Here is a 27,860-nt window from a genome sequence, read left to right on the forward strand (position 1 = left end):
GTTCACATTTCAAACTGGCCATATCCAAGCAAGCTGTTCCTGATGATCTGAAACAACACTGAAGCCCTGGTTAAGCCCCACTCATACCCCAAGGAACCTGAGCAGGAGCCCCAACACATATAAAACAGGGAAAATTTTTAGCTGCTTTGATCAGCTTTATCTAAGATTTCAGTTGCACAGGAAAGGTGATCTTAAGCTTCATCATGCATCTATCTGATGTATTTTACAGTTATTTAGAAAAGATGCATAAGTTCATTTTAGACTTTCGTTTTGCCAAAGTTTTTTATTTCTTTTACCTGAAGTCGGATGACTCTCATTGAGAGGAAAATAAAGAAAAGAAACCGAGTTGTTCTACTTGGGGAATAAGAGGGAGACCTAGAAAGTCATAGATGATATTTTTGAAATATTAAGAGTGCAAAAATTGTAAGGAAACAGATCATGTTGTAGAAAGTTTCTGCATAACAGCCTAACATAGGTCATGATATCAAAAAAATTGATTAGACAATTAAAGATTGCTCACGAATAAACACCAGCCTCTTTCAGACTTTTTTGTGCATGTAAGTCCACAGAAGTCAGGCTAGAGTCTTTGAAAATCAGTGCAAGTCCCAAATATTTTGAAAAAAATCTATTTTTGCAGTTGTTCTAAGAGAGAACATGATGTTTTCACCAAGCAACAAAAAATTAACTTGTCAAGGCCCTTTTTGTTTGCTTTTAGAAGGAAACTACTGACTGACTTAATACAACTCTGCTTATTACCAAGGATTTTCCTTCTACTACACAGGAAAAACTATGTTTATAGCAAAGAGAGTAAGCCCAGCCATTAAACTAAATTCAGGGGTCTCTCCCAGCTGACTGGACCCATAAGGAGCAGGATGCTGTTCCAATTCCTTGTGCCAACTATGGGGGCCTCAGTTGGGTGAAGGCTCCTTGAAGAGAGATGCTGCACGCTCAGTTACCAGGATGGAAACTGGAAGCCCCACTTGCTCAAATAATTGGTTTGCAACAATAACAACAGGTAATAAAGTGTCTGCAGCTATTTCTTAGTTGTCTGGGTTGAAGAATAACTGCAGAAAATGAATCCTTAGGCCACAAACATATGTACACATATGTGTTTCTGAGACCAGAAAGAAAACTACATGGGGGCAGCTCACTCATATTTGAGTAATTCTGGAGTAGAAAGCAAATGCCACACTCCTTCATCATGAACTGCCACTGCATTTACAGATTCTGGAGGTGAGAGGATCTGCAAGAAAAGCTGGGCTCTCTTTAGTTTGTCCTAGGTAAATAAATGACTAAAGAAAGTATGTAGAGGCATCGTGACACTACAGTATAAGAACAACCACCACCACTGAGCAAGACTAGATGCAAAAATGACATCAGGAAATACCTAGAGATGTTACAATAGCTCTGTTTCAGAAAAACAATCCCCTTTCACTCTACAGATTTTGTCTACTCTGCTTTTGAATGGGGCTTTCAGTTCAGTTGAACCAAAAACAGTTCCTTGGGCTTTCACCAAAAGCTCTTTTCAGGAAAAAAAAAAAAGAACTGGTGGCTGAAAAGCAGACCATATATATCTGTGCTCAGTGTTCATTTAATGTACATGTGTAGTGCAATTCTCTTTCTGAGATGGTAATTTTAGTGCTCTGCCCTGAGAGAAAGCATCTTCCCTCCACTGCACTGACAGAGTAAGTAAACAGAAAACCTGAGCATGAGCTGAAATTTACTGAGTCCTGTATATCCATCATTGAACAACCCAGTCTCAGAGGCCTGAGATGAAAGAATACTCCTCACATGACATTCATAAAACTTTCAGCACACACACAACATGATCCCTCAATAAGACATCCCATTCAGAGCTTGTTTTCAGGCAGGAGTATGATAGAAAAGGAAGACAGAAAAAAACCCAAAGCAAACCCCACCACATTTATGCCAGAAACAACACCAAAAAAGCAGTCTCTAGACTCAGTTTTTTGGATCATCAACCCAGACAGCCTAGCAATAAAGAAGAAAGAGACTTGCACTATTACTGGTACTAACAAATCAAGTCCTTTCCTACACTTTTTGCAATTGCATGTCCTACTGGAGTTTTAAGGATTTCTGGAAGCATTACCTTGTGATATCATCAAAGACTCCATAACCACTCTTCTTGTCCATTATCCACTGGCCAATGAACATACTGGGAGAGGAAGAGGTCAGCTTCCCACTGCGTAGCAGCCCATGCCCATGACGCATGTTATCCTGAAAACACCCTTCATACACCTCACCTGTAGCATAGCTGTAACAACAACAACAAAAGAATCTAAGGTTCTGCTGGGGGGCTGGTTTGGGGGCTTTTGATTGGTTTTTTTATTGGGTACTTCCCCCCTCCTCCACCTTTCCCCAAAACAGATCAATCCTCTCATTTTCCTTCTAGGAATTGCATTACTACCATACCAAGCAGGAACTAGAGTTAAAATATATTTGGAATAAAAGCAATCCTTTATTACAAGTCTTCTGATGCTTTGTTGTTTTAAACCCCCTCTCTCCACAATGAGCAGGGCCATTAGCTGATATGTTTGTCTCTCAGATTAAAGAATTCTGTATTATTGGCAGGTGGCAGCAACATCAGAACAGACATTAATAACAGACCACTGTACAAGTCTGCAGCGTGAGCCATCTACCAAAAGCAAAGCAGAAAATAAGCCAAGCTCACCACATCCACAAGTCTGAAATGTCACAAAGCTGCACAGAGGTTTGGTAAGCAGCATTAGCTCTGCAATGACAGCAACAAGTGCCACATGTTACCTGTAGACTCCATGCCCACACATTTTGCCTTCCTTCCAGTACCCCACGTAATGGTCATCCTTATTCAGTGCTTTGTTTGGCACTCTGTATTCACCATACCTGCCAGTGCACAGAAATGGAACACAAGCAGCTGTAATGCTAATACACCTCATGAAAAACAGAGCAGACACATATCACAGACCCATTCTAAAATCACAATGTTCTATTTCATTCTTAGTGCATCTCTAACTACAGCAGTTACAGATTATTTTTTGAAGAGAAAGTGAGTGTTCCAGCATCACTAGGTCAATTTAGTCCACACTGCTTTTCTCCTGTTTGATTATGCCATGTTGTAAATACACCCCTCTCCACCACACTGCAGCATTTTTCTCAGTCTTCTCTGATCCTAAGACTGTTTCTACCTTTATTGTTTTCTTCAGGTCTTGACAATTCAAGCACACCTTTATTCCAGGGAGAGATGAGAACATATATTGCTACAGAAAATATTTTTTAAAAGGATGCTACCTTCCAATTATGCTGAGTGGTGAGGGGCAAGGAATTATTCAGAATTTCAATATGCCCCCAAAAAATGAGACACATTCATTGCTTTTAATCTCCTGAGGAGATTAAATGAAGTTAGGAAGGTTTTCCTGAGAGCATGTCTACCCCAATAACACATTATTGTTAAGTGTTGAGACTATAACATGCACACTGAAATACAAGTATATGCATTTGATAATTTCAGCAATTACAGCTAAATACCAATACATGCATTTCTGGTCAGGATTTGTTTGCAATATTTCCATCTCCAACAACCTTAAAATCAGCAGGATTAGTTACTCTTAGTTACAAATGACCAAAGCTCTAATCTGGTTTTATAGTTTGACATTATATCAGTAGCAAAGAGGAATTTTAAAAAGCTGTCTGCAGTCAGACCACATCTCATTTTCTCCTCCAACTCAATACTTCAAAAATTCATCTGGAAGTCAGCAGGACTCCTCACATTTTTATCCTGCCCAGTACAGACATGTCTGCTCACAAGATGCATATAAAAATGCCTTTGGAAGTAAGTTAACCTCTCGGCCTCAACAGTGCTCTAAGCAGATTCTCAGCAATGAAATCCACAGATCAATTCAAAGCTGCGTAATAAACCAAGTTACTTTCAAGTGGTCTTATTTGTTTAACCACATAAGTTGATAATGTCTAGAACTTCCATTCATCCTATTTTCAGTCTCCTCTGTACTAGTTATCTTCATCATCAGGATCATATACTCTCATTAGTTTTATTTTCATTACCCAAACCCTGAAGTCGAGATTTGGCTCTTTGCTGAATTATTAAACCCTTACTCTACCAGAAATACAGCAAAGAAAACATGAGAGAAGATGCAACACTACATTGTATGAAAGGCATTGAATTTTCTGAAAGGATAATATAAACAATACCAGAACTTTTGCAAGAGCATTGCAACACAAGACATTAATATAGCTACCTATGCAGAAGAAAGCTGACTGCAGACTTTTCAACCGGCTTCCTCTGCCTACGAGAGGACCCCCACCCCCCCATTCTTTCTCAGCTGCTTTACCATCTCCTTCCTCCACCCTACAGCTGATTACCCCAATTAGTTTCAGTTTTTATGAAAGAGCAAGTTTTTAATCATTGGCAACTGCAGTCTTTTGTGAAGACAACTAGCATATCTCTGGAAAAATGAGAGATTATCTGTATATCAACATTAATGTACATAACCCTGAGTCAGTAAGATTCACTGCAAAACCTTTAATTACAACAAAAATTATCTTTTGCCCTCTGGCTCCACAAGTAGTGAGAGGATCTTACCCATCCTCCAGCCCGGTCCGGAAAGTCCCAGAGTACATTCTCCCATCTGCCCACTTTATGATCCCTCTGGAAAAAAAATACAAAGCCAGGCAAGCGTATAAGATAATCAGGTCACTTTGCACTTCCCAGGTAACTTCAGTGAGTGAACCTACTTATTGATATAGCAACCAGCTCAGTTTTCAACTGTTAACATTCATGCTTTTACCTGCCATGGGGTTTTCCCGAAAGCCACCTTCCATCATAAACAGCATCCTTAAATCGAGGGTCCTTATAGAAGGTGTATTTGGCACTGCGAGAAATAGGAGGTTCCTGTCTTGGCACATTCCCACCAGCTCCGTATAGAATTATGTCAGAAGTCCCTTTAAGGGCCTGATCCACTGCTTGGCTTATTGCCCTCAGCCACTTGGTCTGAAACAGAAAGAGGTTCATCACAGAATTTAGCTAATGCCTGTCTTTGCATCGAATCTCACCCTTACAGCAAACACAGTCATCTCCTTGCCCGGCTCAACGCAGTGCTGTGCACAGGAGCACTGCTACAGCCAGGCACCGTGCACACCAAGCTGCAGGAAGACTTCATTCTTGGTGAATACTTAGGCAATCCTTCTCTCAGTTTGGTTTCACAGTAGGGGAGAAAACCTCATTCATATCACTGAAGCTGTGCCAAATTTGTAGATATGCCCACCTTCTCCTGTGGTGTTGAAGAAACAAGAACAAACTGTTCTTCTGGTGTTGTAATCTTCAACCCGTTCCTACATGGGGAGAAAGTATTTTAATCTGTGAAATTCCAACCTGAAAAAGCAAGTTTTTTAAGAGCATCAATACTGTATCTTCTCTCCCCTTCCCCAGCTAGCACTCCCTTTAAGTCAGCAGTAAAAAGAAGCAGCAGGAAAGAATACTCTCTTCCCTCTCAACTCCCTTCTTCTTTCTGATATTTATACAACTTTAAGACATAGAAATACAACATTTTCTGAAACAAGAAAAAAGGGTAGAGATGACTGCAATCACACGATTCCAGTCCTAGTTCACAATAATTGGTTATAAAATGCTCATCTTCTCTCCCAAGAATATATGACTACTTCAGCATCACAAACAAGAATACTCACACATTACCAGCTTCTTCTGAAAGAGCTTCCACCCACAGTGTGGACAAGGGAAAAATATGGTGGGTTGAGAACTGCAGGAAAAGAGAAGGGACATTTCATTAGGTACTGATGCATTAGCCCTGCCCCATGCTTTTTCTGAATGGTTTGTTTTCCTTTCTTTGAGGAGTAGGAAAAACTCTTTCCATTCCCTTGGTCCAAGAAATAGCAAGCAGAAACCATGCCAGCCACAGCATGGGCAATCAAATGTTAAAAAAGTACACAATTTCAGATTTATTTTTACAGTGCAAAAACTTCACTATATGAAAAATGTATGATGTTGTTTGAAGCAGAGAAAAGGTTTTGTTCCTTGGATACAAGCTGTCTTACCTGAGCATGTACCAGAGCATCATTAAAGAGGATAAACCAGTTTACAGAGAATCTTCCAGCGTGCTGTAGAGACAGACCCCGGTTGCTGCTTTCACAGATTAAACGACGCTCTGGCTTCCGCAAGGAATCCTACAGGAAGAGTGAAAAACAAAATTACAGAATCTTACTTCTCACTGATTGTGACTTAAGGTCAGTGCTATTTGTCTTTCAGACAAACAAAGGCCCAACTCTTCATTTCTAAAGAGTACTACAGCAACACCAATTAGAAAACTGAGAAGCGCAACTGGGACGGCAGCATCGGTAAGAGAAATTCAAGATGCTAATGGACTGACAATTGTCATTATACCGTCATTTTCCCAGGAAAGGTCTTCCAGAAGCCAAGTGTGTATTCTGCTTCTTTTATTTTTCTGCTAAGTTGGACAGCAAGGCTCTCGTAACACGAACTAGAATCCTGTAGCTTCTGGTATTCTGGAGATGCCTGTAGGGCACAAGGTAAGACAGACCTGAGAGTGTTTCTGAACAGCTGTACCAACAATACTGACCAAGCTGCAACACAACTGCTCATTTTATTAAATCAGCACTAAATACAGCACAGTTGGTCTGGTTAATAAACAGAGGAGACTGAATTATTTTGTGGCACATGTTCTGTTGGTGTGCTACGAGTTTTTAAAAATCACAAGAAGTTCCATGAATGTTACAAATAGAATGGTTAACACACAATTACATGATCTACCTTCTTGCAGCTTAACAAGCTGTAGCAGAAATAGTGCTAATAATTGCAGGAGAGTATTTTAAATTACTACATTGGGCTAAACGTACAAGTAGTTACCGCTCCTGTTTAGTCATCTTTTATTTCAAAACAAAGCAATTACATACTAAATGGGTGGTAATAGTCTACCTAATATATATGTAGTATTTGTAGTAGAGTATTACAGCCATGTAATACAGCAATGCTGCCAGATGAAACTGAAAAGCACCGGGCAAACATCAAAACAATATATTTGCAATTAAATATTCAGGCACACAAACAAGCTCTGGCAGGGTAACAAGTTTCTACCCCTCATGTGATCTGTGCAGGTGTGGTGCAAGATTGTGCAAATAAATGGACAAGATCTTCCCTGCAGCAAATACAAGTCTGAGATAGCTCCTCTGAGGACTAAGCTATTTCTAATTACCTGGCATTTGCTTCACACAGTTACTTCCAAGCCATAAGTTTCACTTGTGTATTTATTGAACTACAGATAACAAAGCAATCTTACCACTTCAAAACATGTGGCAAGCTTCAGCAAAGTTCTGGCATAATTATGAAGTCGTCCAAATGGCATGAAAAACAGAGCATTCAAAACTTCCAGTAGCTGGAGGTTTTCCTCATTTTTTTCAGAAAGTTTCTGTAATAGCTCGTGGTTTTTACTCAAGAAGTCTCTAAATGATGGGATCATTGGGAAACGGAGGAGAGAAGAAAGAAGACAGCAAGACATTAGAGATGCTTTATGTAAATATGAATGAGCTCAGAATGCCCCTTTTTGGATTATTGTAAACCAATCAAAACTATAGAGGCAAATCCATGCTACTTACTAATCTATTCACAATGTAGTCTGAGGAAGTACAGCAGTAAAGACATGAAGTTAATAATTGCAACAAGGGACTTGTTTCTTATTTTTAATTTCATATGCTCAGTCATTAAACTGGTTGAAGAAAGTTGACTACGTTGCCCAACTTGGACTGTACCCAACTGCCTTTCTCCCCTTTAACACTTGTTTAGTAAAGAGCAAACTTTGGGGCATGATTTCCCCATTACTGTTAGAGCAGTACGTTTCTAACACTTGATTCACACAAGAAGGCCTGAAAGAATCTTAACTTTGCTCTACTGCACTTCCCTAAATATATTGAAGTAACTTCTTCCCCACCCCTGCTGTCAAGGCAACTGACCAATTCTTCCCCTAACTACAAAAATTACATCCTACCTCAAAGAAAGGCAGGAAATCTGTTCAATCCTCAGTCTGATTTCCAAGAGGGAGAACTAATCTAGTTCAGAGAAGAAGAGGGAAATGATTCTGAAGACAATGCATTAGCACACAAAACCAGGGTTTCTTGATCAAAAGGAAAACAAACCTACTTTTCCCTCTCCTTCACCATATCTGTGTGCACACAGGTGCTGGCACATATGAGAGGTGTATTAAAACACATCCAGCTGTGAAGCACTTAAACCACAAGCTGCAAGAATCAGGTGAGGCTGAGAGAGCAAGCCCCCAGAGACAGCAAAACAGATCAGATTTGCACAGCAAGGTTCCTAAGAATGCTGAGTGATTCACGAGATGCCATTTCACACATCAAAGTAATGTACCTTGTTAGGTCTGCTAATGATATTTAAGAACTCCACTATTGAACAAGCCTTAGGAACAAAGTCTTCTTGAGAGAAGACCCTATTTCCTAATTTTAATTTCACCCCCTGTCTGGCTTGCCTTTTTTAAAGTGCTTTGAGATCCTCACATGGAGGTTTCTCTGTAGAAAAGCATCAAATAATAACAGATTCATAAAACTGAGTACAGCTCATCTACTCTTTCAGAGGACATGCTGAAAAAACCTGTCAGCTATGGAGATTTCCATTGAAGCTGGCACTTTTAAAGTTGGGACTACATATTGCAGAACATCCATGAAAGACAGGCTGACACCATTAATCACTGACTTAAGACAATTAACCCTCGGGAAGGGAGTGGGGGGAAATTTATCATTATCAAAGACATCCTTGACTTCCCTTTGCAAGGAACAGGACCAAAGTTGTAAGACATCTCCTCCCTAAAGTGTTATTCTCCTAATGAGACCCTGGTTGCAGCAGGAGAAGCTGTGACACCTGAGAGTGATGACTGATGTGATGAATTCAGCATAAATGGTTTCAGTATGAACTATAAACAAACTTATACTTAAATTAAGATTTCCTTTAAGTCAACCTAAAAATCTTGACCGATCCAAGAAGACTCTCAGTGCCTCTCCGCAGTGGGATTTTGTATTTAGACTTTGGCACTGGTCCTCAGGTGCAGAAGGTTCTTTGTATGAGGTACCTGTGTTCCAAAGAACTTTCAATACCATCATTTACACTGCATTCAAAGTGTCTCATAAACACTAACAATTACTCCCAGATTACAGAATTTAGGAAGGAAAGGTAGCAGTTCCAGACTAGTTAAGAACTACCGTCAGTGCAACACTTTCTTCACAGCACTAAAGTGAAAGATTCAGTGTCATTACTTTGTTTCCTAGACAAAAATGCTATTTAAATGAGAAAAAAGCTTTACTTCATGATATAAAAACCTCAAATATACTACCTCAGGCCTTAAAGTACAATTCCTTCCTCACATTTACAAGCATTTATGCATGAAATAGAGTACAGAAGTCTTGAGAGGCAGAGAAGACACACATGCAGAAATGTTATTTTTGCATAATTTTAAAAGACTTCCATAAACATAAAGAATTCAAATGAAAGTGAATTCACATTACCTACTCTAGCTAATTCCTGTTCTCTATTTTTTTGACAGGAACATTTGAAATAAACACTAGCAAATACTAACATTTAACCTCAAAACTAAGCTTTCAAAAAATCATTATCTGAACTCCACTTGCGTTTCTTTGAAGGAATTTGCAATCACTTATGCTTTTTTCCTCCTTTCTCCATCTTCAAGATAAAGTAATTGAACTCAGCAGCGTTTTAACCTAAATTTTTATCACAGTTGAGGTAACTTTCTATTCATCTGATAGGAAAGGAATTAATGTACTCAAGCACACTGAGTTCCTCATGCTCATTACTACACACATACACACTCCATTGTTTACAGTTCTTTCCTAGCTGACCAAAAAGTCCAGAAAGTGGTAAAGGTTTGCTTACATTGCTGGCTTTGCAAGGAGCATAAATCCTCCCATTACGAGGAAGTTTGTTACTGAAGTACAATACCTAATATAGGAAAGAAAAAAAAGCTCTTCAGTTACAAAAATCAAAACATCCCTGAAAGTAGCAGCTGTTGTAATTTCCAACAGTTTATAATGAGATCTGTAATATCTTTTACTATGAAAGTTATCTAGTACTTGAGAAACACTCAATGTTACCAAGCATTTGGCATTCACCTTCAACATGGGACACAGAACACGCATTACTATTCCTCACTTCTGCTGCCATTAGCACCATGCAGAGGGCTTACTTTAATTTTATTTTTGTTTCTCCCAGATTTGGACATGTATAGGATAGACCATCTGTTTCAACAATGTAATATTGCTAACTTCTAATTACAGCCAAGATGGAAATTTCAAGATAGGAATTTTCTCTTTTTCTGGTACTCAACATTCCACTTATGACTTCTCCCCTGCACTATTTTTAAAAAACACCTTTCTCCAAGGAAAGAGGTGTCTGCTTAGCCCATTTAACAGATAATGCTTATGTTGCCCAACTGATCCGTGAAAGATGTTCATGGCACTATGGTGAGGTTCTGATGGCATGCACAGAAAAACGTGCAAGCAACAGGAAGCAAAGGGGGAGAGCAGAGTACAAGCAGTAATATGAGAACAGAAATTAGGTATTTCAGTCTTTGACACCGAGGAAGAAGAAATTAAACCCTACTATTCTGAGTAATGGAAGCCAATTTTGGAAATCCAGGTTACAAGAAAAATTCAAATCGAACACAAAGTAAAAAAAGGAGAAAATACATTTACAGTTATGAACAACCCCTGTAACAAACAGAGAAGAAATTTTCTTTTAGGGTCATACAGCATAAATTCATCACAAACCCAGTAAAGTGTTATCTGTTGTGCTTGTTTTCAAAAAAAGTGCAACTAGTTGCCTATTCAAAATGCTACTGTGTAACAACTGAAGTTGATGATCTTGAAATTTTGTTTCCTTAGATATTTTCAGAATGTCTGGTAACCAAGACTACAATCAGATAGGACATATTTAAACTGTCAAGCAATATTTCTCACAAAAGTCTGTAGTTATTATGTATGATAAAACTCCTGATACATTTAGATGAAATTATCCAGGAACTACAGAGGTTACTGAGGGGAAAGACAGGAAACAGTGTGACTGCATAGACCTCCTCTCCCAAAAGCTTTAAGACAATAAAAACAATAACCAGGGTAATTCAGACTTAGTTCTGAGCACTAAAGCAGCTCCAGCTTTTGGGTGAAAGGTGCAATGCTATTTAGTAAGTATGAGGACAGAAGAATTGTTCTTCTGGAAGACAATTTTTAGTTAATGACTATTGAAAAAGCATTTAGTAACCACAGTAAACCCCCAAAGGTAGCTTTATTTAGCAGCCTAGCCACGGCAGCTCTATCACATTATATTACAATATCCTTAGGAAGTAATCAACATTTAGGCTTACAGGCAGCAACCAGAGTTTGTATGCAGAGCTGTACACGAGGGAAACTGATGCTGTCCCGTGTGCTCCACTGGTGAAGACTTTGAAAAGCACATCTCACTACCAAACCAATTCGTTTGTGGAACTCTCTACACGTTTTAAATTGCAACAATACAATCTGCACAACAGTTACTTATGTAGCTTTCCTTATGACCTACTTTCCCTTAACTCAGGGCTTGTTGCGGTCAGTAGATTAAGACTGCAGAGACTCAAGATGAGAGGGAATTGGATACTTGCTCAGTGTAACTATCCAAAAAGAGACTGGAATGCTTCAGGATGGCCAAGCTCCTGGCTTCTTTCACGCCATGAAGAAAGCTACTTAAAGAAGCTCCATGTTGACCAATGAGATAGCACAGCTTGCTGAACCTGCTTGCCATTTCCTGCAACAACTGGATTGTATTTGCATTGCCCAAGTTATCTGTAACAGACCAGAAAGCAATTTAGCTTACCTTACGAAAGAGCAGCACCCATTAACAGAGAGAGTTACCACGTGGTGCTGTTTAATGCTTTATCAGCACTTTCACCTCATGGCTACATTATCCAGAATCAGAAATGCAATGATTTTAGACTAAATATAGATCAAATAATTAAGTTATTTCAGGTGAAAACGTCAGGAAAGGGCAAAAACTAACGACAGAATGCTCATGTCAAAATGCAGCTGTATTTCACCTGTTCATCCAAACAGGGGAGAAGAGCAAGACCTCAGCTTTATATTAAAAATATATAATTTATAAATATATAATTTTTATTAAAATAAAAATATATAAACATATGTCATTACTTTTAAATTTTGCATAAAATAAATTTATTGTGGAACATAGGGGAAACAATATCAAAGAAAATATTAAAAAAAAGAAGGTCTTACCTAAACCTAAAAGAGGTCTAAGAACCTGAGATTTGACCTCACTCAGTTTGAAATAAAACCTTCTCTCAGTAGAAGCCAACTCGTGCAAACTGGCAATATATCCCATTACATTCTTGTCTACTAAGACCAAACAGTTGTCACCACCAGCTATCACATTGCTTATGTACCCTATCTGAAAGATGAAAAGGAGAAAAGAAAAAACAGCCACTTTAATGTTTTTCTTTTCACACTCCAATTTAAAAATAGAGTAACATTAAAATAAAGCAAAATAAGGCATATTTTTAGGAGCACTAAGTGATAGCAAGTATTAATTACCTTCAGTGACAAACAACCCATTCAAAACTGGCTTAATACAAGAATGACAAAAGTTGAAGAAACATTTATAGTCATTGCTGTTCATTTTCCTGACTCTGACAGAGCCTAAAAGACAATAAATAGATGACCTTTTAAGGTGACTCATGCAACCTTTCCATGTTTAAGAGGTAGTGACCTTAAGTTCAGTCACTTTCAGAACCGCAGTATGCTTATATCCACAATGTTGACATTAAATAGCATCATTGTATCAACTGTTTCTCCCATTAAATACAAAGAGAGAATAAGAAGGCTTTATTAGTATTACAACTGTGCTCTGAACTGTAGTCCTTTCTGGACCTGGAATATGTCAATTTATTGATAAGAGTCCAGTTTATTGATACCTACTGCTAGTAATATTGCAGTATTTGCTTTCCACAGTAGTTCAATGCAAAATTCTTCTATGAGGTCAGCACTAATGCTGACTGTGGCTCCTCACTAATTTTGGTTCACATGCAATACCACAGAGTAATTCAAGTTCGAGCACTACTTCTATTTCCTTGGTTGCCATATAGAAGATTCCTTAGAAACACTGAGACAAAGTTGTTCAACAAGCAACTCACAGGTCAATTCTGATATGCCAGAGCTTACTAGTCACCCTAAAAGAGAAGAGAATGGCTAACAACAATCTTACAGAAGGAATAGAAGTGTGTGTGTGTCTGTGTGCACATACATGGACACAGAAGGAAATGGATTAAACACACTGGAAACACCTCCTTGTCCCTCAAACAGAAGGGAATACCAAGAAACAGGGAGGGAATTAGGCCTCCTCTCTGCCCTGCATACACTATGCTCCTGATTTGATTGCTAGGAACCAGGTATGTGACTTGACAGCCTTAAAGCTAATTGAACCACCAGCATTGTGCTACTTCCAAAGAGCATCAGTAGGATTTGTACTAACTTCAAGGAAATAACACTCACCTTACTACAGGCTAGTAATAAAACTGGACTCTTAGTACAGCTATTTTCATTCAAATTATTTTCTATTGTCTCCTGGCCACTGTAATATAATCCAGGTTGGAAGTCTTTCTCATCTGCTAAGAAGAGGGAATAATCTAGTCCTGCTGCTGTGCTCCAAACACCGTCACCGCACACCTGAAATTCAGGAGGAAGGAAGACATTAGGAATCATCACCTGAGGCTGGAAAGAGAGAATAGTACTTAACTCTTCTGGCCACACATGTATATAATACACCTGCCAAGAAAAGTATTGCAATAACTGGTCATTTTTCAACTTCAGTGTCTCTTAACAAATAAACTCCTTGCACGCATTCTGAAAATTATCTTTCTTTTCAGTTTCCTTTCTAATGGCTGATTTTTTTGCCTTTCAATTATAAATCAGTTTTATTTTTAAATGAGTGAGCTTGAACTAGGTTGGGATACTATTCTCCCCTCTATATTTAACTGTGAAATCTATATAAACAGTTCCAAAGTATTTAAAAGTTACAGCACTGCACCAAATATAAGGCAAAAGTGAAATTTGATAAGAAGATACAACCAGTCCCATTTCTCAGTTTTAGAACTTCACTGTGGTCAAAAACCAGTGGAAGTCTGTGCAAAGGATTTCTTGGGTAGATTTTCACAAGTATAAGCCAAAGAAGTCAAGGGCTCTATTACTATATAGCCCACAGATCCATAAACAGATCGTTCTTAGAAATTACTTTGCACTCACTGGTATAAGAAGTGACCCTAAACTGAAAAAAGAACATAGAAACAAAAGTACCTTTGCAAGACGAGGGACTGTTGTTGGGGAGTTCAAGTGACCAAGCTGGCCAGAGACATTACTGCCCCATGAATACACCTGTAAGAAGCATTGCTAAACATTAGAATGTAAATTTATATACATGGACACATACTGAGTGTGGTAGTACAACACATCAAGTGTGCAAACACACACAAGTCAAGGATAGAAGACTCATGTACCAAGAAGCAATTCCCTAATTTCCACTGTCTTCCTATATTCACAAATTGTCTTCTCACATCAGAAATGGAATGTACCAGATCAGGTCACACCAATCTTTAAACATAACGTTGATAGTACAGGCAGCACTTGAGCAGAAACAGAATTAAGACTCCACATTACTTCGATGCTGCCTCCCATAAACAGGAACAGAAGTTTAGAAGCAAAAGAAACAAAAACCTAGAAAAGACCAAACATGACAATGATGCCATAGAAAAACAATAAATGGTAACAATAACTGGTACCTGGGATTTGGCAGTGAGTGCTAAGGAATGATGGCCACCAGCAGAGAGGTGAATCACTTCTTTCCCATCCAGGCTTTTCACACACAGTGGCTGAAGCCTGTCAATCCCCAGAACCCGTAAGGCAGGGGAGGGGGAGCAGAAGGAGAAAAAAAGAAAATTATCAGAGGTACTCTTAATACAGAGAACACGTTCCAAGTTTTATTTTTGTCCCAAAGCAATTTAGAAAAAACAAACACACATGGAGTCTTTTGGTAAAAAACCAGTTTAGTCAAAATGGTCAGGAAGGGCAAAAGTTGATAAACCTCATCTCAATGTGGACAAAGTCAAAATATCACCAAAACTCCTAGTGATTACATGGGGAAAAGTCATAACTGATCGATGCTCACTAACAAGGCAGCCTAAAAAATGTTACTTGAAGAAACTTAGGTCACAACACTTCAAAGAGCAAGCACACAATGCAAAGCAAATGTTTAAATTTGAGAATTTAAAACAGTTCAATACTCAAAATTTTCTAGTGACCTAGTGAATAAAAAACCCTCATTTATCAAAGAAATCTCACCTTGGCAGAACATCACCATGCCCGAGCTGTCCTTCCTTCCCCTTTCCCCAGCTCCACACCTCTGTCCTCAGAGAGGGCAAAAGAGCATCAGCCTCACCGCTGTAGGTTGGAGTCAGAGCCACAGTCCTCATTTTTGCCCGTCCCACCTTCCGTAAGAGCCTTGGAGAAACTGAACAGAAGCCAATAATTAGAGAAATTGTTCTGCATTTTTGGTAAATAGATCGCTCAGACTGTGTGTTACACAGTTACTTGAGATAACTGGTCAAAACTTCTTAAAGCAGTCTTAATTTATGTTGAGAAAAAAGACTGACATGTAAGACAACAGGGTACAGATACACTGAAGTAACATAGGTGCTAAAATAGGCAGATCCCAAAGTTTTTAGCAGGTGCTAAAGGATAATAGGCATATGAGAACTATGCAGCTATAATGAATCAAATGAACCAAAACAAACTGTACGTTAAAAAAAGTGTTTTGAAAGAAAATATATCCTTGCAGCAAACAAAAGATTTCAATACTTCCCAAAAACTCCCCTCAGATCCAAAACCAATATAGAACTAAACCATCTACACATTCAGAGCAATTAACAACACCAAAACCTGCGAGAGAAGAAGGTCGTTAACTTCGAAGTTCGGCAGTGGAACTGCAATATTTACAGGTCCCTGGCTCAAACCCAGCTCAGTGCAGTAGGGATTACAGGCCACACAGGTTATCTCCTACCCAACTGACATGAAAGATACTTTAGCATCACCTGGCAGCACGATGCCCAAACTACCCCAATGTGCATTTTACCCCACCTTACCACTAAAGAGCATTTGTAAACCCACTATGCTTTTGGTTTTCTCAGCATGCAGTATCTGCTAGTCTTTACTCCCTCCTCTGCTTTCAAGCCCTAAGATAGAGCTTAGAATTCATAAAGACCTTTGACAGATCATTAAATTTGTGTTCAGTAAGTGTTTGGGGTTTTTTCCCCACTTATAAACCTCCACATTAATATAATATTTCCAGTGTTATTTCCCCAGTGTGCCTTTTTTACCTTGTGACAACAAACCAGGCAGGGAAAGCCTGCGACTCCCTCCTTCAGATTCCTCTTCTCTAATATCTACTAAACTGGAACTCTTCTTCCCCTGCATGGATTCCAGTCTGACCTGCTCTTCTCGACTGTCTTTCAGAGCCTCAGGCCCTGGGGACCTGCTGCCCGACTGAGATCCTGGTTCACTTGAGGATGTGCCATAGAAGTTCATGACTTTCTTCAGAGACAGCGCTCCAGCCTCGTAGGTGGCAGCTACTCTCACACCCACTGCTGAGGCACAAGAGGCCACCAGGCTGTTCAAGGTGGATGTGCTGGGACCTGGAGGGCCAGGGATACAAGCACTGAGTTGGTCTTCTTGAGAAGGCTAAAACCAAAGGAAAATTGAAAACTATCACACCAGACAGCACTTGGCAGAAGGATGATGATTACACATTCACTATTCAAACAGGGGGCTATACTGAACAAGACATTATGTTTACTATAAAGGTTTATTGTAAATGATATATGGGTTTTAACTGTATAGAATGTAAATAGGTGTGCATCTATTGCTCTGAATCTTTTTTTTTCAGGACCAAGCACCATTTCTACATGGACTGGGCTTTGTCTCTTGCACTTGTCTGGTAGCTCGTCCATAAGAGACTGTAGGTCTGAGGGTTTTTAATACCAAAAAGAATAAAGGATCTTTGCCAACAAATATAAAAAGGGACATAATTTTAGGCTTACTACCAACCTCTTTGCCACCAATTAAAGTGCATCAGTGAGCACGCTGTATTTACAGAGAGACAAGTTTTCTCTTTGGTATGTTAAAAGGAAAATAGTGACTCATGGATCCATTTCACAAAGTCTCTCTTAAAACCAGTCTGGGCTGTGTCCCCTTATGTCACTGTTGTATCCACATAAAGCTTAGTTAATCATCAAGTCACACTAGGGACAAACTGACTGAAGGCAGTTCTTAGGATCAGCACACCATTACCTACAATAGCAGCCAGCTGACCCACCAAATAAAAAATAATGCACAAGATGACATTTGTCAAATGACTTGAATATTAAAGCAAAGACAGCAAACTCCCATTTTCCCACCTAATACATAGTAGAAAATAGTATTATTACAAATATTATAGCTCATTTTATTCTACCAAAATAAAAACAATCTTCTGATTTCTTTATTTTTGTGAAAGCCTAAGCTAAAGGACTGGGATTGCTCCTCCTCACTTCATTCCTATTTATGAAAGGCTTACCTAGCAATATAGGAAAGAAAACTGATTTGTGTAGGAAAGTAAAGGGAAATATGAAGGATTTTACTAATGCTGAAACATTACATTAGACCTCATCTCTGCTCTTCATATGTATGCTCAGTTGTGTAAGATTCAGTGAACCAGTTCCAGGTTTGTTGATTCCTGGAACTGTGCAAGGAAAACAGTACTCTGGAAATATTCCAGGAATGAGGAGTTGAGAAAGAGAGCATGAAACCACATGTTTCAATCATCATCTAATGGTGGGAGTTCTTGCAAGATTCTGAGGAGCCCAAAACTGCTAGAATGTATTTGTATTAGCAAAAAGCAAAAGAAAGAATAACTGTGTTCACACAATCTTCATTTCTCTGAAATAAACTTTCCTCAGAGTAATAAAACAAAACTTGCTGAATCACCAAGTTACTGGACAGGTTTTAAAACTACTTTTTTTTCTTGCAATCAGAGGTGATAACAGAAATCAATTATTTACTAGGTACTGTGAATTTTATCTCTCAGAACCACTGTGAAAAATTTCTTACTGTAACTATTAAAAAAAAAGAAGAAATAGATGTCTACACAACACTTGAAATGACAAAAGAAATTCTCACAATTTCACTGTAAATTCTGCATATTAGGCCACAGAGTGGCAGGTTTCCTCACAGGACAGTAGTTAGGTAGGGACTGCCAGAGTGCACAGAAAGATTTTGGATTAGTTTTCTGTCTAGTGGATTTAGGGTTTTACCTTCTTCCCTTCACCCCTAATTACGTCTTTATGTCTTTTTTTTTTTCCCCAAAATAAACCCAGAAAACATAGTATTTTGTCAGTAAGCTGCAAACAGCTCTTGAGCCTTCATGTTGAGCATTTTCTGATGCTTACCAAGATAGGGGTACTTGACTGTTCTGCTATAGCATCAAAACAGTGTTGTTGAACCATTTTCCACACCACAAAAACTCACGTTTCCCATCCCTGATTATAAGTTTATGCCACCCTTACATCATTAACGTTAAAAACCTTTGGGTCAACATGTTCAGCAACCTTTACTTGCAATCTAGAATTTTTACCTGATTGAGAAATTAGACAGATTTGTTAGGGATTAGTTCCATGCACAGAAAATAAAGCTTGACCTTAAAGGTAAATCAGACAAGTGTCATCTTACTGCCCAACATAAATGGAAGCCCATGCATCATGGAACAAACAGAGCATGGAAATTGGCTTACTTGGTTCTGGTACTGCAGACAATGAACAGGAGAGACTACAGCACTGTCAAGGCTGCTCCCACACAACTGAACATGGATGGATGACAAAAAAAAAAAAAAAAATCTTCCACTTAAAAGTTGAGAACCATCACAGTGAAAAACACTTGGAAACCACAAAACCACCATAGCTTCATTACATTTTTTCATTTGTGGAAAAAGTAACATTGTCACATCTGCAAGAGGAGTTATAGCAAATTATGAGCTAGTTATTAGGTACCAACCTGTTCAGGTTCTGTACAGATGTTTTTATCCAGGCTCTCATTTAATGAGTGATCTGACAAACCAATTAAGTACTCTTTCACCTCTTTTTTGTCTGGGAACAGAATATTTCCAGGACTAGAAATTCCACTACCTTCCTGTCCATTGCTGCTGGAAAGCACACTTGGCCCATCAGATTCTAAACCAACAAGCCTCTGTTCTTCCACAGGTGGTTTCTGACTGTCGTCACTTGGGCCACCTGTTACACTTTTTCCTTCGAGGGTCTCCGATGAGGGACACAAGACATGGTTTTCTGGTGGGTTATCAGACAGTGCTACACCCAGTGGGCAGCAGTGACTATCTGAAATGATTACATGGTCTTCCTTGTCCGTCATGGTAATAAGAGGCTGACTGCAATGATTGCATCTTTCTGGGATAGGCTTCATTTCCTGCACAGGGAGACATTGTACTAGAGCCAGGCTGTGGTGGGCTCCACAAGCAATCTGGAGCACAACGCGTCCTGCCAGGTGCTCTACCTTCTGTGGCTTTGTCACTGGGAAAGTTGTTGTTATGAGCCCGAGCTGGCAGCCACTCCCCCAAGCCCATATCTCTCTGCTTAGAGATAGTGCCAGTGTGTGCTCCTCTCCACATGCCAGCTGCAAAATCCTTACTGATATCAGAGGACTTGTTTCAGAATCACAAATACTGACGAGCTGTGGCTCTGGCACACACGGCTGATTAGCAACTGCACACTGGCCAGCAGAATTGTTGCCCCACATGTACACCACACCACTTTCTGTCACGGCTCCGTTATGGAAGCTGCCAGCTGCCACCGTAATAACACGATGTCCAAGCAAAGTATTTTCTAAGATAGGACTATTAACACGTGACTCCTCCAGTCCTGATCTCCAGGGCAGCTTTCCAAAACTGTAGACCTCTCCACCTGGAAGGGGGGAAAAAAAGAATCCCAGCATGAGCGTAAAAGTAATTTTTAAATCAACACAAAAATTTGAAGACACTTCAGATAAACAGATATCAATTCCCAGCTTACTGTAGGCTCAGCAGAACTATGGCTATTGATATTTGAAGACTGCTGGTTGCCCTCTGTTGCTGGTGTTAAGTTCTACACCTCATGTTAATGTCACCCTGTGCATGCATGCACTGCTGAAATAAGTAATGCTTTCCTGCTAAAAATTCTACTGTAGTCAAGTTAAGTGCATTTATTGGTCCTTTCTATTCTAAGAACATGCAACGTATTAAGGACATACAAATGCACATGAAGAACACAACACAGTACAGAGTTCATCTTTCCAAACTGAGACCTGCTATCACCAAACTGTACTGCTTGCACCCTGCACTAAAACAGGATTGCCCTATCAGGGAGAGAAGGTGTGTTAATTTTTAAAATTAACAGTTGTTTTCACAGTGATAGAAAAATGGTAAATCACATCCACAAACAACATCCCTCATGGGGTAAGAACACACATGCAAAAAGTCCTTTTAAATTATGAAAGAAACACATTCTTTAAAAAAAAATTGGATGTCCATAACAACTCTGGTAGAGGAGAGGTATTTATAGCAAGCTCACCAATAACCTGGAAACTTTCCTTCAAGAAGGTCAAAGAAAACTCAAAGAAGTAACTTCCAGCTGCGTCTTTACTGTATGTCCACTGAATAGTACAAGGATGGACCAAGGTACACAAACACTTAAGGAACTGGCTTTTAGAAATACCTCGATTCACAGACTCAAACTGCTCACAAACCAAGACTCTCTAATGCATGTACTAACCACAGACTTTTCCAGAAGCAGAGAAGACAAAGCTATTACGCCTCAAGAGAAACCTCTTGTTGTACTTTTTTGAATGAAAGACTTCAAAAGAATTGTCATTTTGAGTTAACGTGGTTCAGATTACGTTAATTAATATCTTTAGAGGGTAAAATCCAGAGCCATTGTTAAGAAAAAAAAAATATGAAAGAAGAATCTATGCATATAAAACTGTGTTGAAATAGAAATAATTTATAACTAAGAATGAAATAAAGGCAAAGTTAAAAATCCAGCAATTTAAAAGTTGTGTATGAGACACAGACAAAATGAAAAGAACGTGTGAAAGAAAATTTGACAATAATTGAAGTTTGTTATTGCATCAGACATTTACAATTAAGATGTGTATTACCTTCTGTTAGAAGTAATCCATGATGTATTCCAAGGGCTGCCTGTAATACAGTCTTGCCACTGAGTCCTAGAAGCCTTTCTGGAGTTACAGAGCAGGAACCAGCCTTCCAAACATAGACCAGGCCTCTCTCTTTGGCTCCTTCTGCCTCTTCTGAGCTACAAAGATTGGAGGAAATTGGAACACAGTAAACATGAAGTTTTCTGTAGTTTAGTAATGCATAGTTTGCTTTTCACATATGTAGGAAAGGCTTAGTAGTTCAGGAATTTGTTTCACTTTCAGGAAGACAATATATTTTAATTAATATTAATAATTATCAAATTGTAAATTAAATGTTATTTAAATGTAAAAAATATGTATCTTCTGTTTGAAACCATTAGCTTTCTTTTTCATTTATACTTTACCATGTACCAATTGCTCCCATTCAAAACATTACACCTGTAAAAGCTCATCCTTTATATACTTTCATTTCTACCCTTAGAGACAAAAATGAGGTTTTGATTGTTTGGGGTTTTTTCCTTTTTTAATTCTTAATGAGTTTCTCAGATTCAAATGAGCCAGTCATTCAAATCAGTTGAAGCACAAAAAAAAATCCTGAAACACAATGCAAGTATCTGGGCTTGCAGGAGAGAGTGGAACTGCCCAAAGCTGGTTTAACACTTCAACACACTCTGGTTTGAATGCTCAGTCAGCAACTTCTCCAACTCAGCACAAAGAAATTCCTCAAAACATTGACAACAAACCCACAGTTTTAACAATTTGTGGAATGTCTTGATTCAAACACAAAAAGTCATTTTAAGCATCGATAGAGACTCACAGCATTTCAAGTTAATTTAAGAGTCATCTTTAAATTTATTTAAAACTTCATAAAGAATAGATTGTTATATACCCTGTAGGGAAAAGTAGGTTTAGCTCCTTATTTGTCAAAAGTCAAGTCATTTACTCCCTGCATAAATAAGTTCTTGCAGCTTGGCATGAGCTTGTGAAGTTTATATATATATAAGACAGGCAAGAAAAGCTTTGATGGAATGGCAACCTCTGTCTAGAAAAAAAGGCAAAAGAAATAAAATATATTCCCAACCTGAATCAAACCTAGAAAAAGTTGGTCTGATAGGTTGCCCTGGGGACAACTTAGACAAGCAGCTCTATTCATGCAGACTTACATTTTTTTAAACCACAAATTTTGCTAGCTTTGGTGCACAGGATGAACAATATCTTTACACAATGTGCATCTGAAACATTCAAGATGAAAATAACTAAGAGATTAAATTATCTCTCTCAGCTCCTGAGCCCATCCCCAACATCTCTACTTTTTTCCACAAAACAGAAAGAAAAAAAAAGAAGAAAAAAAATCAAAAAAAGTGACAGTCAAGAACTCTTGTAAAATTCAGGTCAATTATTTAATCCAAAAAACAAACACAGAATTAAAATGCAGAGTCCATCTTGCATTTTAAATACAAAGGACTTGTTTTTAGAGTAGAAGTAAATTAAAGAGGAACCAATCAAGTAATACATAGGAAAAAAAAGGGAAAAAAGTGCTAAAAAATCCAATATCAATATTAGGACATTTAACCTAAAATAAAAATACAGATTTTACTCAGATGGGCAAAGCACACCAAGGAACATAACACAATAACATAGAGAGTTTTCATCAATATACTGTGCATTAAAGGCAGTCCTGCTGTTTGGGCTTTTATCCTTTTAATAAGTCTTCAGAAAACAGCGTAGGACAGATTTGGACATTGACATAAAAGGATCTATTACAAAAACATCTGACCTCTGCCAGGTATCTCAGTGGAACAAACAAGGAACCAAAGAACAGCCTACTGCAGGGCTACTGACCCAGGCTCAAAATTCACAGGTGCAGGTAACAGATATGAGTTACTGTTCACCTGAAAACGCTACTTTCAAGGTTTTAGCCTATGGCTTCACAAGTTCCAACAATCAACTAAGTTGCTGTTGCAATAAGTTTAGTGTTCCAGACACAACTGAAACTGTAGCTAAATTAATCTTCTTCCCTTTAGTGTAAATGACAAAGAGTATTTTCCGGGATGACCCCGAGCTGGCATTTTTCAGGAAGCCTCTGTGGTTGCACGGAGCTGCTCGTTCTCACCTTCTTTCCTGTGAGTCCATCTGTCAGTGGCAGCACTCCATCACCACCAAATCGTTCCTCTTTCAAAAGGAACAATATAATTTTCACAAACTGGAAAACATAAAAACCAGCTATTTAGTGCAAATAACGTTAACAAACAACAACAAAGGCACAAAGCTTTAGGTCTTGTGTTAAATCAATAAGCACTTACACAACACTAGGATGGTCGAAGTATTTATATTTAGTTCACTCACACTGAGTTGGCAGACAAAAGCTAAACAGCCAGACTTGTCCTACCTACTCATCTCACAATAGGTCTATTGTAAGGACAGAATGAACAAAATCTAGTTTAATGGCAGAAATATACGTCAAACTCTAAATAATTCTCATTATACCGCTCAAGAAACATCAAACTGACCCATTTTCAGTCTAAATAAAACAGAATTCTGTGCTTGGCTAAATTTAAGGTAAACAGATTTGCATGAGCAGAAAATGATTAGGAGTTGAATTCATGATTGCATTCCTGAACCAGAGCACACATCACCATTTAAAGGTGCAGTTTTGTCAAAGTCTAGGCAGAAGTGCAGAAAGCCAAGAAAGACTTAAAAACATTTCTTCATGCAAATTGGCAGCAGAGTACCTATGAAGGTATGATATGGCTACAGAAGACACAGAGAAAAAAAGTGACTGCTCTAGTTATGATTTTATTCTTTCAGATTTTGAATTTTGCAAGTTCACCCTCACAACCTTTCCACCTCCATGAAGATGCCTTTGTATTACTTTTCTTGGAATAAAACAAAGCTACAGTTAATCTTTGTTTCTTACAAGCTGTTTGGCTTTTTTAATATTGAAAGAATTGTAATTTCCCTGGATCTACTGCCTTACTTGATGAAGTATTAAAAACTTTAGTAACATTAATGCATGTGTGTAATCACATTTAATAAGTTTCATAAAAGCTTTAGACCTTTTGCTTTATTATAGTTGCTGTCTGATATCCACTGTAACAAAACCAGAAAATTATTTTGTTAATATAACAGTCTTTTAAGACTATATATCTTCAATAAAGACACAGAATGAGTAGCCTGAAGCTCTTGCACATGGTAAATAGAAATAGAATATGGTCAGTCTGGATTACAAGAGACAATATATGCAAACCTGTAACTCTCATACAGAAGTTTCAATGCACACTTGGAAACAGTAATCATTAAGCCAATAAATAATTAAAATAACTAAAAAAACCTCCAACACTCCCGCTAGAATGCTCTGAATAATGAATTACCAAGCAGACTTTTACAGACAGAAAGAACAACACAGCATACCAAACACTTCCAGTTTTTCAAACACAGGCCACTAAAAATAGTGATTTGGGCTTTGGGGTTGGCACAGAACACACCACAAGAAGATAAAGAGCCATGAAAATATGAAATCAAATTAATTTCATAAAACAGTATTGAGATAAGTCATATGCACCTTGCTCTAAAAAAAAAAAAAACATACTTTCTAGGAACAGAAACACTTGTCACCAGAAAGGTACTGCTTTCAAGATGTGCCTGTCTCTCCTGCCTCAACTACAAAAGAAAAAAAAAACCCTACAATTGTAAAAGTTAACTTTTAAAATATTAACAGAGGAAGTCTCACAAATATAAGGAAACTGTCATGCAATGCTTCAGTAACAGAGGTGTTGATGAAACATCAAAGGAAAATGGAAGCGCTTTTCTGGAACCTTAACTTTGTGATGTGTTCTTGCTCAGAGTAAGCACATTTGTGGTTTTCTTCAAGCCTACTCAAAACCACCCAACCTACAATTGATTCTCTCGAAAATGCTGGCACTCTCCTCTGTGAAGAACTCTTAGCTTCACATAAAAATATCCAACAGATCCGTGAATCAGACTAAGGTGGAAGCTTTGATAGAGTCATCAAAGTACCAACAATTACGTGATTTACACTGCACATAGTTATTTAAGATCTAGGAACTGAGGCTTAAAATTCTTGACTTCTATAATTTAGGGACTTTTTTTAAGGGCTCAAAGAATTGTTTTCTTTTTTCTTGAGCTTCAACTGCAAAAAAAATTCACTGTAATTGTCACAAAATCTTCTGACTATAACAAAATAAAGTTAAAGCCAGGCATCTGGATCAGCTGTTTTGCAACATCTCCCTTCAAAGCCAAATTGAAAAACAACGTATCTAATTATCAAGTAAGAAACCTGCAATAGTGGTGAACTAGAAATTAAGAGAGTGATATGATGACGGTGACAGATTTTCTTTTCTTTACAAAAGCTCACACTTAAGGTTGCATTACTAAGTATTTGTGCATATAAGGGAAAATGATAGTCCAGCTGGGTTTTTTTCTTTAAGGCATTTTAAAACCACTTGCAAGTTCAGTGCAAGTTTTCATTCAATCCTAGGACAGCACAACATTATCCCCATTTTACAGCTAATGCAAAATACAGGTCACCACAGCTACAAACTAAGTGAAGTAACTGTAAATAGCAAGCTTATTAGTCCCAGTAGAAACACGTAATTTTCCTTGCTGATTTTCACACTCATATAATAGCACATTATAACATTACAGATGCATTGTTTCTTTTCCACTACGATCACCTGAATTGTTATTAGAAATAACAACAGAAGTGCAGACGAGAAGAGTCAGCCACAACACAGCACTCTGGTGGTGTGGAAGGTAGGTGTGGAACCAGCACCTTCACTGCTCTGCCCATAATTTTACTTTCTACATTTTTGCTTCAAGAGTGCAAGAGGAAAACAGCAAGGAGTGCCAAAGAGTGCCAGTTATGAAATGTATTTGTGCTGCAGACAGATGGTCACTGGCATGACACTGATGTCATACTTTCCCCTCACGGAGTAGAAGGCTAATGCAAATTCTCCAGAAATCCAACACTGCCACACCATAACAACTGCTGTGGACAGGAATGATGTGAAGCAAACATTACTATCATTACTACGGGACTGTGCTCTTCACTGACCATTTCTACACAAGCATCAGAGATATGAAGGTAACCTTACACTGAATGCTAAACACCAGCAACTGCTACGGCCCTGACTTTCAGAAATATCAGAACTCCCACGATCCTTATGTACTTATTTACTTGCTGCTGTTAATAAACATTGCAAATACTTCTACAGCTTTCAGATGTGTTTACTTATATACTGCCAAATATGTTTTTAATCAAGTTCTTGCATCATATGTAGCAATAACCTATAGGACCAAGACTGCATTTTTCTATACAGAATTACCTACTCCAAGCTTCTTCATTCAAACCAGAATTGTCAACACCAGTCTGGCCAACACACACCATTTACTGTTGCTAACTTACAGTGAGTTACCAGTTCAAGAAGCCCTTCTGTTTTGGTTGGCACTAACTAGGTACAACCGCTGCTTTTAACATTGTGTGATTAAGATCTGCTCAGAACAAAACAAAACAACTTGCTACTGAAAGACAGTAGCGATCCCTTCAGATGAAGGGATCTTCTAATGCCAGTTCCAGTGAGTGCAGGATGGCAGCAAACAAAATACAACAGTAAAGGAAGCAGTAAAAAAAAAATAAAAAGACCCCCAAGGACAACAAAGAAAGGGCCTGGTATCAGCTAAAAGTACACAGCTGAAAGTTATCTGCTACAGCATGCAATTAGTAATTTAAAATTTACCGAACTCATAAGAGACTAAAAAATTTCTGAGCGTCCTTCTGCCACTTTTCCTTTTGAAATTACACCCTAATTTAGCACATTCTCAGGTGCTTCCCATTCTGAAGACAGTTCACTCTGCAGAAACTGGAAGACTCTAAGTATAGGTAGTTTTTGTAAGCTGCTGCCCTACAGCAGCACTGATTAATCACCGATCATCTACGACCAGTCCAGCTGCTCCCCAGTGCCTCACCAACATCTTGGTTCTGGGAGAGGAGGTCCGTGATAGTGATAGCGAGCTACGCCACCTGTGCACGATACTGCAGCCGCACTGGGACCGTCCCCCAATACACTCCAAAAGCTGAAACTGCGTTTACTCCTGAGCGACCACGCCACGCAAAGGGAGAGGAGTTTTAAACGAAACAGCGATGAGGAGCACGTATTTACACTTCAGAGGTCTCTTCGCAGCAAGAGGGAGGAGACCTTTGAGATCCCACACCTCAGCGTGCTGTCCCAGCCCCCGAGCGCATGTGGCAGCCGGACAGCCGGGTCTGACCCCGCTGGGCCCGTCCCGCGCCCCCCGCCCCGCACACAGCGCTCCCGTCCCGCCGCTCCGCCGGGGAAGGCGCGGGCAGCGCAGGGCGCTGTGGACATCCCGGCCCCCGGCTCGGCTCTCCCGCTGTGCCCGCGGTCCCCCCTCACCCGTGCCGCCCCTCCTGGCTCCGCAGTCCCCGCTCAGCTGTGCCGCCCCTCCCGGCCCGGCCGTCCCCACGCTGCCCCCTCACCTGTGCCGCC

General features: G+C 39.0%; 1 protein-coding gene across 5 annotated transcripts in view; it reads right to left on the reverse strand.

The window, feature by feature from the left end:
* The window catches only part of ALS2 (ALS2, alsin Rho guanine nucleotide exchange factor), a 40,917-nt gene that overhangs the window by 12,953 nt on the left and 104 nt on the right, over positions 1–27,860 (reverse strand). For 4 of the 5 annotated variants that reach the window (XR_003526576.1, XM_027636723.1, XM_027636720.1 and 1 more), the window contains exons 2-21: positions 23,447–23,536; positions 21,337–21,491; positions 19,186–20,105; positions 16,479–16,839; positions 15,445–15,613; positions 14,886–14,982; positions 14,404–14,481; positions 13,603–13,776; positions 12,331–12,502; positions 11,703–11,883; positions 9,944–10,009; positions 7,326–7,488; positions 6,413–6,544; positions 6,067–6,195; positions 5,701–5,771; positions 5,280–5,346; positions 4,803–5,005; positions 4,598–4,663; positions 2,785–2,883; positions 2,111–2,275 (exon numbers count right to left, since the gene is read on the reverse strand). Coding sequence is in view for 4 of the 5 variants with exons in the window: in XM_027636723.1 (XP_027492524.1) it covers positions 2,111–2,275; positions 2,785–2,883; positions 4,598–4,663; positions 4,803–5,005; positions 5,280–5,346; positions 5,701–5,771; positions 6,067–6,195; positions 6,413–6,544; positions 7,326–7,488; positions 9,944–10,009; positions 11,703–11,883; positions 12,331–12,502; positions 13,603–13,776; positions 14,404–14,481; positions 14,886–14,982; positions 15,445–15,613; positions 16,479–16,839; positions 19,186–20,105; positions 21,337–21,491; positions 23,447–23,466 (3,488 nt within the window). In the remaining variant the exon portion in view is untranslated. Of the gene's footprint in view, positions 1–2,110; positions 2,276–2,784; positions 2,884–4,597; positions 4,664–4,802; positions 5,006–5,279; positions 5,347–5,700; positions 5,772–6,066; positions 6,196–6,412; positions 6,545–7,325; positions 7,489–9,943; positions 10,010–11,702; positions 11,884–12,330; positions 12,503–13,602; positions 13,777–14,403; positions 14,482–14,885; positions 14,983–15,444; positions 15,614–16,478; positions 16,840–19,185; positions 20,106–21,336; positions 21,492–23,446; positions 23,540–27,807 lie in introns of all 5 variants that reach the window. The other variant, XM_027636721.1, reaches the window with a different exon arrangement.

Source organism: Corapipo altera, unplaced genomic scaffold (assembly GCF_003945725.1).
Source record: "Corapipo altera isolate COAL_440 unplaced genomic scaffold, ASM394572v1 45, whole genome shotgun sequence".
Lineage (NCBI taxonomy): Eukaryota > Metazoa > Chordata > Aves > Passeriformes > Pipridae > Corapipo > Corapipo altera.